At 39.0% G+C, this 13,410-nt stretch overlaps 1 protein-coding gene across 1 annotated transcript; it reads left to right on the top strand.

Annotated features, from left to right (window-relative positions):
• Positions 1–8,229: 8,229 nt before the first annotated feature.
• Positions 8,230–12,534, top strand: dhrs1 (dehydrogenase/reductase (SDR family) member 1). Its single transcript, XM_063462218.1, has 9 exons — positions 8,230–8,376; positions 8,940–9,092; positions 9,295–9,438; positions 9,565–9,644; positions 10,558–10,690; positions 10,783–10,926; positions 11,017–11,086; positions 11,297–11,377; positions 11,940–12,534. The coding sequence occupies exons 2-9, from the start codon at positions 8,949–8,951 to the stop codon at positions 12,074–12,076; spliced, it is 933 nt and encodes a 310-aa protein (XP_063318288.1). The 5' UTR covers positions 8,230–8,376; positions 8,940–8,948; the 3' UTR covers positions 12,077–12,534.
• The last annotated feature ends 876 nt before the right edge of the window (positions 12,535–13,410 follow it).

Here is a 13,410-nt window from a genome sequence, read left to right as displayed (position 1 = left end):
TCATCACCAACATTTCATGGATTAAGGTAAACCAAATGACTGGGTCAATCCAAAACATTAATCTGACTGTGACTATTTGACCTTTCCTTGGTAGAAAAACAACATGTGTTATGTAGGGTGTTCTCTTGGTGCAAGACTCGCTTCCTCTTCACATTATATTGAGATACAAAATGTGCTGACATTTTTGTTATGAAATTGTTGCTATATTTCCAAATGGCCTGACATTGGTAATAAATGTTTGTGACCTCCTGAACTGTAACACTCCTCACTGTTTGGGTGAACTTTCTTGGTCATCCACTTACCAAGAAAAACTCCTGGGGAGTGGTTGACTCCCCAGGAGTGGTTGACTCCCTAGTCTTTCTTGGTAAGTGGTTGACCAGGAAGTTTGAAAAAACTTCCTCTATTATCTATGCAACCTGACTGTACAGGGTGGGCCATTTATATGGATACACCGTAATAACATGGGAATGGTTGGTGATATTAAAGTCCTGTTTGTGGCACATTAGTATATGTGAGGTGGCAAACTCCTCAAGATGGGTGGTGACCATGGTGGCCATTTAGAAGTCGGCCATCTTGGATACAACTTTTGTTTTTTCAATAGGAAGAGGGCCATGTGACACATCACACTTATTGGTAATGTCACAAGAAAAACAATAGTGTGCTTGGTTTCAACGTAACTTTATCATCAATGGAAACCTCAAGGCCACTGGATATTTGAAATTGCTACATGATGATGTGTTTCCCTCTTTATGCACTGAAGCTGGCACGTTCCCTGGTGCACCACCACATTATGGGTGCCAGGTCTGAGCATTCCTAGATGAACAGTTTCCTGGAAAGTGGATTGGTCGTCGTGGGCCAGTTGAATGGCCCCCAAGGTCTCCCGATCTGACCCCCTTAGACTTTTATCTTTGGGGTCATCTGAAGGCAATTGTCTATGGTGTGAAGATACGAGATGTGCAGCACCTGAAACTACGGATACTGGATGTCTGTGCTGGCATTTCTCCTGCGGTGTTGCTATCAGTGTGTGAAGAGTGGGAGAAGAGGGTTGCATTGACAATCCAACACAATGGGCAGCACATTGAACACATTTTATAAGTGGTCAGAAACTTGTAAATAACTAATGAAAGAATAAAGTTACATTGAAACCAAGCACACCATTGTTTTTCTTGTGACATTACCAATAAGTTTGATGTGTCACATGGCCCTCTTCCTATTGAAAAAACAAAAGTTGTATCCAAGATGGCCGACTTCTAAATGGCCACCATGGTCACCACCCATCTTGAGGAGTTTGGCCCCTCACATATACTAATGTGCCACAAACAGGACTTTAATATCACCAACCATTCCCTTGTTATTACGGTGTATCCATATAAATGGCCCACCCTGTAGATTGGTGTAGTCCAAATGTGTTAATCTTGTGACCTTTTCCAGCCTGATGAGAATCAAAAATGCTGAAGTGTGAAGTTTTCAGGAGTCTTGTGTCTTTGTGCTATGATGCACTTCTGACCAAAACGTGCTGTGGAGATTAAACCCAGATAAATCTGCTCATCCCAGAGTTTAACACCCCCCCCCCCCCCCCCCCCAAAAAAAAAGGTAAAATTCCTCAATTTTAAAAAATGACCACAGAAGAATCAACATACTTCACTTTCCTCTGGATTGGGTAAGTCTTAAGTGACCCAACTCCTAAGAGATGCTTCTATAACCCTTTACGGCAGCGGTCCCCAACCTTTTTAAACGGACCAGTTTAATGTCAGACAATATTTTCACAGACTGGCCTTTAAGGTGTCGCGGATAAATACAACAAAATAAAATGATAAGACCAAGTCAAAAACTGTGTATTTTGTAAATATAATAATAGACGCAAATTCACTGTGTAATTGTGTAACTTTATTGGCAGCGTCCTCCTGAAATGTGCCAACACCCTCCTCCCTGCCCCTTAATGCTCTCTGGTCACTATGGTAACGCATAAATATTTCTTTCAACATAAGACACACAACTACAACACAGGAAAAAACCCAGGGAAAAGTTAACGATAAAAACCCTGAAAACCCCTAAACTTCACACCCGAGCTTCAACTCTCGCGGTCCGGTACCAAACGACACACGGACCGGTACCGTTCCGTTGCCCGGGGGTTGGGGAGCGCTGCTTTATGGTGAAGATCAACAACTCAGAAATAACCTTTGTGCATGCCATGATTCACTTTCACAAACATGCATCGTGTAGATCAGACACTGAGAAATCTTCTTTAAATAAAAACAAGACACCCACTCTCACACCTGTCATCGCTGAAAGCACTAGACTGGGAGTTCGTCTTCAGATTAACATATTTAATTTAATTTAATACAAAGAAAACAGAAAACCCCAACAATCATATGAGGTGAGGGGTGGAAGATAGAACAAGACACGCACTATGGAAAAGAGTCTGGGATTAATAATGACTAATAATTAAATGCAGATTGGTGTATAAACACATAGAAAGTGGAAAGAGGTGAGTGAAGAACAAACAGTGCAATATGGGAATCTCCCAGCAGCCTAGGCCTATCGCAGTGTAACTAAGGGAGGATTCAGGGTCACCTGATCCAGTCCTTTAATAAAAAGGAAAGTTTTAAGGCTAAATTTAAAAGTAGAGAGGATGTCTCTCTCTCAAATCCAAAGTGAGAGCTGGATCCACATAAGAGAGGCCTGGAAGCTGAACAACTAATCCCAAAGGTTCACCTTCTAAGGTCACTAGATGCAACTGACTACGCTGAGGACCCAAAAGCAGAAGCATGAAAACTGACAACATTGAACTGAAAACAAGCTGTTTATTTAGGCTGATGGCGAGCAATACAAAAAGGCAAACCTAAAACTTGGAGACACACTAAAATTAGAAAACACCGGGAAAAAGGGAACAGACGCTCTGACAAAGAACAAGGGGAGACAGCAACTATATATACAGAAGATGAGACAAGGGAAGCAAACACTAAAAGCAAATCACAGGGAAGGTTAACTCTTTTAGAAATAAAGCATAAGGTGCAACAACTAAATAATGGATGAACTTAATACAGGAGACTTGGCACAAGGGAACAGAAAGAACACTGAGGGAAGAATTAAACTCAAACATCATACCAAATGTGGCAACTTTGCAGTTTATTAGGATTCATTTCTGCAATGTAGACATCTATCAGGATTTTTTCCTAAACGCACACACGTAGAATGAGGAATGGCAAGACAATAGAAGATTGCGACATTTGCCCTGAGGCACTGTCAAAGCATGGCCCACTGATGGGAATAGTTTGGCTGATTAAATACAACTTCCAGTCTGAGTTCGGTTATCTCTTCCGCTCAGTTTTTGTAAAAATGCCAGTAATCAAAAATCGCTGGGTTCATGCCCCACTACCAAGTGACAAAAAGAGCAAAGGTCAACAAACTGTAGATGTAACTTGTGACCATGTCGACCTGTGCGAGTGAGTTCAGTATGATATGCTGTACAACCATGTTTGCAATAAAAAGAGCATTCTGTGTAAAATGTTGGAGGAAGATGATTTTTAGATCATTTAAATTGATAATTACATTTTTTTTAAATGCTTATGTGTCAGTGTTTGCATCAGAAACTCGTGTTTCTGTAGGAAACACTGTGAGCATTTGGAAAATAAAGAGCTCAACAGAATGTTTCCCCCATTCTTGTTGGATAGCAAGTTTTTAATGATGCCCCTGATGATTTCAGTGGGCAGTCTGAAGGTCTTGATGAAAAGGTATGCCAGATGGGTTTGAATTATTTGTAAATCATGACAGCCATCAACTCCTAGCAACATTTTAGACAGAGTAGTGAAAAGAATTATCAACAGAGCTGTCCAAGAGTCAAGGAGCACTTGCAGAGAGCTACAGAAAGACCAGGAATCAGCAGGTACAAGTGTTTCAAAGGAAACATGAAGTAATGTTTTGAACTGCCATGGGCTGTATGCACACGAAAGACTCCACTGCTGAAGAAAAAGTATGTTAAAGCACATTTAAAGATTGCTGAACAACATTTAGACAAGTCTGTGAAATACTGGGAGAATATAGTCTGATCAGAGAATATAAATTTAACTGTTTGCATGCCATAATACACCCCATGTTCGGAGGTCAAAAGGCACCCCAAAAATACCATATCAACAGTAAAGTTTGGAAGAAGGAGCATGTTAGAGTGGATTGTTAAATGTTTGTCATTTTTATGCTTGCCAACTTTGATGAAAGGGATTCCACTGTCCTTCCCCCCAGATTCTCGGGGTTCTGGGTAGGGGGCTGTAGGTTTGCTTACAGACACATCCTATCTGGAAGGTCTGTTTGATGTAAGCTTCCTGCCCAGCAGGAGGTCTCACACACACACACACACACACACACACATATATACACACACACACACACACACACATATACATACAGTGCCTCATCTTTGTAACCAAGGGGGGTTAAGAGGGGAGGTACGTGTTGTAAACTATTGTGTGAACTGTCTCTCAATAAATAGCTGCGAGGGAAGCTGCTCTTTGAAGGACTTTGGGCTGGAGACAGGTTAGGAGCGTGAGCTCCAAGAGCTGGTTCTTGACCAAAGGCCTCCCTTGCGCAAGTAATCGATCGAACGCTGTTGCCTTGTTTTCTTTCATGATAAATAAGTCTCTAGAACTAGCGGGGTTTGTGGGAACAGACCCAACAGAGCATCATGACGTGGAGCTGTTTTTTTAGAATATGGCACTGGTATGCTTCATGTAACTGAAAGAAGGATGAATGGAAGAAGTAAAGCTCAGAGTTTGTAGGAGGGACCCACAGAACCTTCAGGATTTCACGACTGTGAGGAAGAAGGGGCAAAAATCACACCTGAGCAATGCATGCCACTAGTCTATATGCAGGAGGCGTCTACAAGCTGTCACCAACAAAGACAACCTTGTACAAAGTTAATTTCAATAAGTGCATTCAATACTTTTGTTCCTGTGTCATTTCTCACTATTACACAAAACTTAATTCATGAACATCTATGTTTTGATTTATTTGCATGTGTGGATTGGATGGGTTGTTACCAACATCTGGTGAGAATTTCATGTCAAGAGGACTTTTAGAAATATATTTACTTAAAGAATTGGTGACATGTTCAATAAGTACTTACCTGCTGTATGTGCATATTTCAGAAACTGCAGTGTGAAGTAAACAAAGGCTCTACATGTCATTTGAATTTTGGCAATGCTACAAACAGTTTGATACAAGTAACCCAGTTCAATATGAGAAAATATTCCGTAATTCTAGAAAGTGTAAAGTGTTATTGATAGTGGTTGTGACGATGTTGCTCTTTTTACTACAAACTATTAACTGAAAATAACTGGTTCTTGGTGAAGATATGCTGGGAACTGACAGGTTCTGACAATGATTTACTAGATCTGTTTTAACCAAGGTCATTTTAAGTGAAGTGACAACGCTTAGCAAACATTTAGAAACTAAGTGCAAACAGTGTCATCTAGTCCAAAAACCAACTTTGAAATTAAAAACCAATCCAGAGAGATCTTTTCATAGTTTAGCTACTGTAAATTTATTTGGTGATGCAGAAATGAGAACGTATACGAACTCTGAAAGCTTGTCAGTTTATACGTACACTGGGATCAACACCAAGGAAAGTTCAAGTAAAAGACATAAAGAAAGCTGAAAAATGCTGGCTTATGAAAAGAGCAGCAACTAGAGAGATGATTACCATGATTTGATAACAAATTAATATCAGCTCAATGAGGCTGACAATCAATTGTACACAGACACCAATATTTCTCCTTTTAAAAGGACACAAACAATTTCGATAGCAAAAGTCCTTTAATGACACAGTTTTGATTTATGAGTACTCGTTTCTATTTGAATATATTTGTGCTAACATTACCGCTGTTCAGAATATCTATAGGCTTTGTTAACTCAGAAATTGGATGGTGTAAGTTTTAGGAGACTAGGGCGCCATGGTGTGGTGTTGTGCAGTAAGAACATTCACCCTGTCTGATCTATCATAAGTAAACTGTCACCAACTAAACCAGAAATCTACAAATCTATTATTTGATCAAGATGGCGCTAGAGTGAGCTGCAGCATGGACTTTTCATGTTTCAGATATGCAGTTTTAAGTGTTACCTTAGTTATTTACAGCTACCAGCAGCATTTCCTGCAGAAAACTCCTTTCCTTGCAACGTGTCTTGAAGCCAACTTTTGTGAACTTCCATGGAAGGTAAAGGCAAACTTCCATTGTCGATGACTTGACAGCAAACATGGAAACTGAATTATCAAGAGAAAACAAAATGAAACATTAGTATGAATCATGCTAGCTCTTGTAGGTCTAACCACTGTGGGACTCCTACTCCAGCACACTGATCTAGAGTGGTAAACCAGCTAAACCAAAAAAACCACTAGTGAACTGTCTCTGTGTGAGGTGGAAGATAACACAATCTGTGTCTTAGTCAACACGTTCAAAACTACAAAATAAATCAAAGTATGGATCAAAGTACGGATTACTTTGATTACTTACAGGATTACTGTAAGTATCTGAAAATGAATGGAATGGAATCTGCAGCAGTACAGCACGGCAGAAATAAACAGATATGAACATTCACACCAAAGTAAAAGAAATCTGCAAAACTGCATTCTGTGAAAGAGACAAACATTGTTTGAGGTTATTGCTTCCACTGATGTGGTTCACTGATACGGGCGCTTCCCAGAGAAGCGACCAGAGGCCAAACTGGGTGAGTGTTACATTTACAAGAGTCTAACTTGTAATTTGAAGAAAATAATTTCATGTTTCTATCATGAACAGAATTAAATAGTGAAGGATCTGCATAAAATTCAACAACTTAATTTATTCTTTTTGAGATGACATGATGCCACCTAGCAAGAATGGTTAGTCGCCTGGACTGGAAATTCCCGAGATCACATGAGATTTTAAAGTACAGGAAAATAAGTGGGGTTATAAGAGGCAGAAAAGCATACACACACCACGTGTATGCTATTGCTATTTATTTTGGTTTAATGCAGTTGGGTTAATTGGTGATGATTCTAAATTACCCGTAAGTGTAAATGGTTGTCTGTCTCCTTAATATAAAGATAAGAGGAAGTCACTCCATCTATGAGTAACTAAATCCATTAAAGTTTTATGTTACAATGACTCTAGACTTTGTTGAACACTCCAAAGAATAAATTAACTTAAAATAATCATAGAAAGGATTCTCACATTAATAAATGGCTTTCTATTAGCATTGAGCATTTTTGTTGCACTAACATAATTTGCATGGGCTGGATCAACAGAGTTAAACAGAGTTGGACTTAACTGAGGTAAATAAGTTGATTCATTATTAATTAAGTTGGTTCAACTCAAGTACATTAAGTCGGAATAACAGAATTGCATAATGCTAAAACAAAGCAATTTAATTACATGGGAATCCTTTCCATTGTTGCTCTATATTCAAATAGGAGTGTAATGAAGTATCATCAGATGAATCAGGTGAAAATATATGAGAAAATACACATTTGGTTATTTGATTTCAATAATGTATGCAACCATTTCCCCTCTCTTTTACACAATCTCCAACTCGCTCTCAAAAGCTTGAAGCTATATCAGTGTTTGTTGATTTATATTTTCCTCGGGAGGGTTTTGGAGAAGGCAGCAATCTTTTATATTTTATGATTTTCTTATGGTTTTCAGTGATCGTATCAAGCTCCATTAAGACCTTCATTTGGAAGTCTGAAACAACCAAACAAACATGAAGTATTTCAAACATGAAAATTTGGCAAACCTGTAGGGATTACACATCTATGCCTGTGCTGTGCCGTGTGCTTCATGTTAGAGAGATTAATCGTAGCCAGGAGAGCGCCAGTCCATCTTCTATGTGGGTATGAGTTTCTGTGAGTTTGACTCTAATTATGTGTTTTGTTGTATGTATATCGTCATAAGCCGTGTTTTGTGAGTGTTGTAGCTCATCACAATAATCAGATAGGCTCATGGAGTTTTTAAAAATTGCAGACCTAATATTGTACTCTCCTTGGCATATCAAAACACTAATACGACAAATATTTTATATTAGACATATTGTCCCGTCATGTGTACTAAATATACTGAAGTAGTGCGCGGTGAGCGTATTCTGGGGAACCTCGACGATGGTATTCGAACGAAGGCGGAAGTTAGTACCAGTGAATCCTCTTGCATTCGTTTTTTCGTCTGTCGTCTTCTCGCGATATTACAGTAGACTGACTCTGGTTATTGCAGAGTTGAGTCTCTAAGGTAACATAAAAAAGCAGTGCCGACGAGCTGCGGTACTATCGCCCATACATTTCCTTGTCCTGTTGTTATTGACACCTGACAAACCAGATCCTGCGCGTGCTGTGTTGGACGGTATCATTTTGTACAGGTGAGCGGCTTCGGTTTATTTATTATTATTTTTATTTTATTTTAACTATGTACCCTGTTAAATAACTGCACAGTACTGACACTCATTATGATTTGAGATATAGCGTGACAGCGAGCGCGTTACATATAATGTTAATGCACGTCAGTTAGAAGCGCTTATTGCGTGACATTGAACTTTCCTCTGGTAAAATCAACATTAGCTTCGTTGTTAGATTTTCATTGTGTTATCAGGGTAAAGTTCATGTAATCCTTCTTGTGTAAATAGTCTTTTAACTTATCGCAGATATATCAGAGTGATTATCTATTATGATCATCAGTGTTGGTTGTAAACGTCTTATGCAAAATGCTGTGTAACAGTGACTGGACCTAAAACACTCATGTAAGGAAAGATGTCACTGCTCTTACTTCCAGATGAACTCTGGACAATGGTTCTATTATGCAATCATGTTGCAACGCCTTTTAAAGTTCCAGCTGACTTTTGATCGCATCATGTTGGGTATTTTGCTCACATGGTGTAATGGATCTCACTGCTGATTGTATATGGTGTTATTACTGCTCCTCCAGACACTGAAGATGTCCCTGTCTGGCTGGGTATGCGTAGTAACTGGTGCCTCCCGGGGCATTGGCAGAGGAATAGCTCTCCAGCTGTCTGAAGCAGGAGCCACAGTCTACATCACAGGACGCCAGGAGAAGACTCTGAAGCAAACTGCTGCACAGGTGGGCTTTTAACACTTGGAGTCTTCTAATAATTAGACAGGGAGGCATTTTGAAAGGCAGCTTATTGCATCGTGGCTTTCATTTGTGATTAGTGGAGTAAGTTCTGAAGTAAAGCAGATCCTCCCCTCATGTCCCATATCAGTGTTGCAGCTAAAGTGTTGGCTCATTGTAATATGTTATTATTTCTTCACTGTTGACACAGGTGACGGAAAGGGGTGGGAACTGTGTACCAGTTATCTGCGATTCCTCAAAAGAGACCGACATTCAAGAACTGTTTGAGCGAATTAAACAGGAACAGGATGGCAGACTGGATATACTGGTTAATAATGCCTATTCTGGAGTACAGGTTGGATCACTACTGCTTTATCACTTCCTGGTAGAATGATTTCAGAAGCACCTAATGTGGAGTAAATCTGCGTGAATGAAATGAAATGTGTGCTTTACTTTAACTAAACATGTGGTATTGTTTCAGGATATCTTTGAGAACATGGGTAAGAAGTTCTGGGAAACTGAACCTTCTATTTGGGATTCCATCAACAACGCAGGCCTCAGGTACTGTGTGCTTGGGTGTTTAATCATGAGATAACTCACTCATTGTGAGCAAATGGCATCATATCATGTGTCTAGTAACAACTGGCCAATACACAGCTGTTAGAAAAAAGTTATATATTAATTTGCAGGTCATTAAGTGAAATAAGTATTTGATCCTCAAACAAAACACGAGTACCTGGTGGAAATATCCTTGTTGGCAAGCACAGCAGTAGGATGTTTCTTGTAGGCAATCACCAGGATCTCAGGAGGGATTGTGGCCCACTCCTCTTTACACAAATGACTTCTGTTTGGCAACTCAAAGCTTCAGTTCTGAGATCTGGAGACTAGCTAAGTCACTACATGACCTTACTGAGCTTCGTCTTTAGCCACTCCTTTGTTGGCTTGGTGGTATTTGGATCATTGTCATGCTGGAAGACCCTTCCACGACCCATCTCCAGTGTTCTGTCTGAGGGAAGGAGGTTCTCATCCAGGATTTTACTGTACATAGTCCTGTCCATTGGCCCCTCATTGTAGTGAAATTGTTTTGCATGCTTAGCAGAAAAACAGACCCAAAGCATAATGTTTCCACCTCTGTGTTTTTGACCGTTGGGATGGTGTTCTTTGGGTCATATTCATTATATTTCTTCCTCCAAACACAACGAGACCTTAAGTTTGGTTTCATCTGACCACAGTACTTCCTCCAAGCTTTATCTGAATCATTAAGTGAAGAAGAAGAAGAAAAACATTAAATGTTTTTCTGGATTTTTGACATTAAAACAAAACTACCATACTGTTCAGCTCTTTGGAAGTGAGCAAACTTACAAATTCAGCAGGAGATCACATGATGCACACAATCCAACCTAGAAAATGTTTTGAAATAAAGTAAACGGTAGAAATATTATATGACTTACTTAAGTTTTTCTACATCTGGCAGGGGGCACTATTTTTTCTCAGTTTACGCAGCCCGGTTGATGGTGGCTCAAGGTCGGGGTTTGATAGTCACCATTTCTTCTTTTGGAGGGATGCGGTACCTCTTCAATGTGCCATATGGTGTTGGTAAAGCTGCTGTAAGTTGTCTTCTTGATCAAGTATAACATGTGTTACTGATATTACTTTCTGATTGTTTTAAAGGCCTTTATTTTTTGTGGTTTGTTTCCAGTGCGACAGACTGGCATCAGACATGGCTATCGAGCTACGCCGCAGAGGTGTAGCTTCTGTCAGTCTGTGGCCAGGAGCGGTAAAAACAGAACTGGTGTCTCAGTTGATACTGGCGAAAGAGTCACCGTCTGGTGACCAGTCTAAGGTAGATTCCCTGTAATGAAAACTCTTTTTTGCGGTTGCTGCTTCAATTGTAAGCTAAACTTGTGTTTTTTGCTTTTTTTCTCCCCAACAGCTTAAAAACGTTTTTGCTGATGGAGAAACCACAGAACTGAGCGGGAAGTGCATTGTTAACATGGCAAAAGGTACAACTTCAGAAATTGGTGCTCACCTCACAGTGAGACTGTTAAATAGACACCAACACCCCCATGATGGACATTAAAATGTTTTTCTGGGAGTTACTGTTTCTAAGAAATCGATACCTTAAATGCTGAGGAATTCTCAAGAGTATTTTGAAAATACTTTTTTAAGTGCATGCAAAGAAACCATATTTTGATTTCCTTTTTGCCCGACAGATAAAAATCTGATGTCACTGACTGGGAAAATACTCATGACTTCTGATCTGGCAAGACGCTATGGAATAAAAGATGTCGATGGTAAATTTGTGATTTCTTTTTTAAGATTTGAATATCTTAAACTTCACTACTTGGCGCTTAACAAATTTATTATGCAAGCTTTATGTCACAGTTGCTCTAACATATCAGTATTGGTAATAAGCAAAATAATTTTGAATGTATGGTTAATCCACCAGTATGCACAAGCTCTTTAATCGAAATTATATTTGTAATGCTAAAATATAATTATTGTTGTTGTCCATTAACTTTCAAGTGTACTGTTTTACAAAAAATCAGAAAAAAATGTAAAGCACATTATTATTTTTCGATTAACAGGCCAAATTACAGTAATTTACTAACATCCTTAAACAGGAAAATTAGTTTTAGTGGTTGAATGTTATGCTTGATTCATTTCCGACTTCTCGGAGAAACCCAGTGTAGCGGCTCAAATTTGGGAATAAACACGTGAATTAATTTGTTGTTTTCTTAATAGATATTATAATTTATTTGTTTTAAGCAAGTTTTAGACAGATTTTTAAATATTGGTGGTCTAATAAAGTTTATTAAGAACCGTACTCTGAACTTATTGTCTGCTTACCCACAGGTCGAAGTGTAGCTGATTACACTTCCATTAAATACCTCCTGTCCCAGGTCCCATACCTGTCCTGGCTGTCGGTTGTCGTGCCCTCATTCGTACGTGTGCCACGCTTTGTGATGACCCTGGCATCCAGCCGATTCTAAAGATTTCCTACATAAACTCTCTAATGACAGTGTTGTCTACAGTCGCCATTTTGTTTACTAACAGTTGAAGGGTGACGAAAGACTTAAGATGAGCACTATTTTTTAAGGAATGTCTATCATTTTACATATGTGCACACACACAAACACACACCCCTGTGTAAGTACTTAATGACTGTGATTCTGTGGTGGTGGAGGTAAATGAAGTAAATACAAAGGATGTCTCTGTATAATTTTCCTCAGATGAAGACACAATGTGAGAACCTGAACGTATTATTATAACTACATATTATGGTTTTCTTATATATTACGAAGCTACGAATGATATTTCAGAAACACAAAAGTGTATTTTGCACTTATTTTTGCATTTTATAAAAACTGTATTACGTATTCTGGACACACAGTACTGCTAATACTGCACCTGGCTGGCTAAATAACAACCAGTTAAATAAATGAGTGTTAACCTGTTGCTGTTTATTTGTTTTGGGTTTTTTTTTTTTCAAAATATCAAAATTGAAAAAAATCTAAATGGAAGATGTTTTACTTTGCAGACATTTAAACGAATGAAAGCTTAAGTTATCTTGGCTTTACTTGTCAGATCTAGCAGTTATGCCCATCTTTTATAATATTCATGCAGGTCTGACAAGTGAAGCCAGTGTGGAAATGCCTTTCTTTCTAATAACCAAGAGGGGGCAACTGTTACATGTACAAAAACAAGACCTCCTGTGATATTCTATGGTAATACAGCCATTATTTCCCTTGCTCTGTGCCTATGTCAACACTCTCATGGTCCCCAGTAGAATCACAGAGCAGGACAAACTAGTTTTTAAAATGTGATTGACTCGCCATTAGCCAAAGAGCAAACAATCTCCCTAAATTTCACAGTCAGATCCATCCTGTGCTCATGATGCCTAGAAATACACAGCTTGAGATTTCACAGCAGGACTTCCCTAAGCAAGGACTGATACCACAGAGCTATGTACTTCCAACTTGTCTGCAGTTGCAAGTATCACAAACATAGTTTTGAGAATGTTGAACAGTGTTTCTGTGAATTTCATCTGTGGACAGACTTTGTTAACACGACAGTGTTACAAGGTGAAGTCACAAAACATGAGAGGTGTGAAACGTGACAGATGTTCAGAGATAAGTGTAGACCATGAACTCAAGAACTCCAAACACGTGTACATCAGTAAGATAAACCCTTACTTCTGTTGTTAGTTTGGGAATTCACACAGAGCCACTTTAAAAAAAAATACCGAAATCAAGTCTGTGCAATGCAAGTTGTGTTTATTTTCCTAAATATTCAGTTCTACTTCATTTCTCTGTGTTTCGTTAAC

The sequence above is a fragment of the Pelmatolapia mariae genome, linkage group LG18, assembly GCF_036321145.2.
Source record: "Pelmatolapia mariae isolate MD_Pm_ZW linkage group LG18, Pm_UMD_F_2, whole genome shotgun sequence".
Taxonomy (NCBI): Eukaryota; Metazoa; Chordata; class Actinopteri; order Cichliformes; family Cichlidae; genus Pelmatolapia; species Pelmatolapia mariae.
Note: the sequence above shows the minus strand (reverse complement) of the source record. Positions and strands in the feature narration are given on the sequence as shown.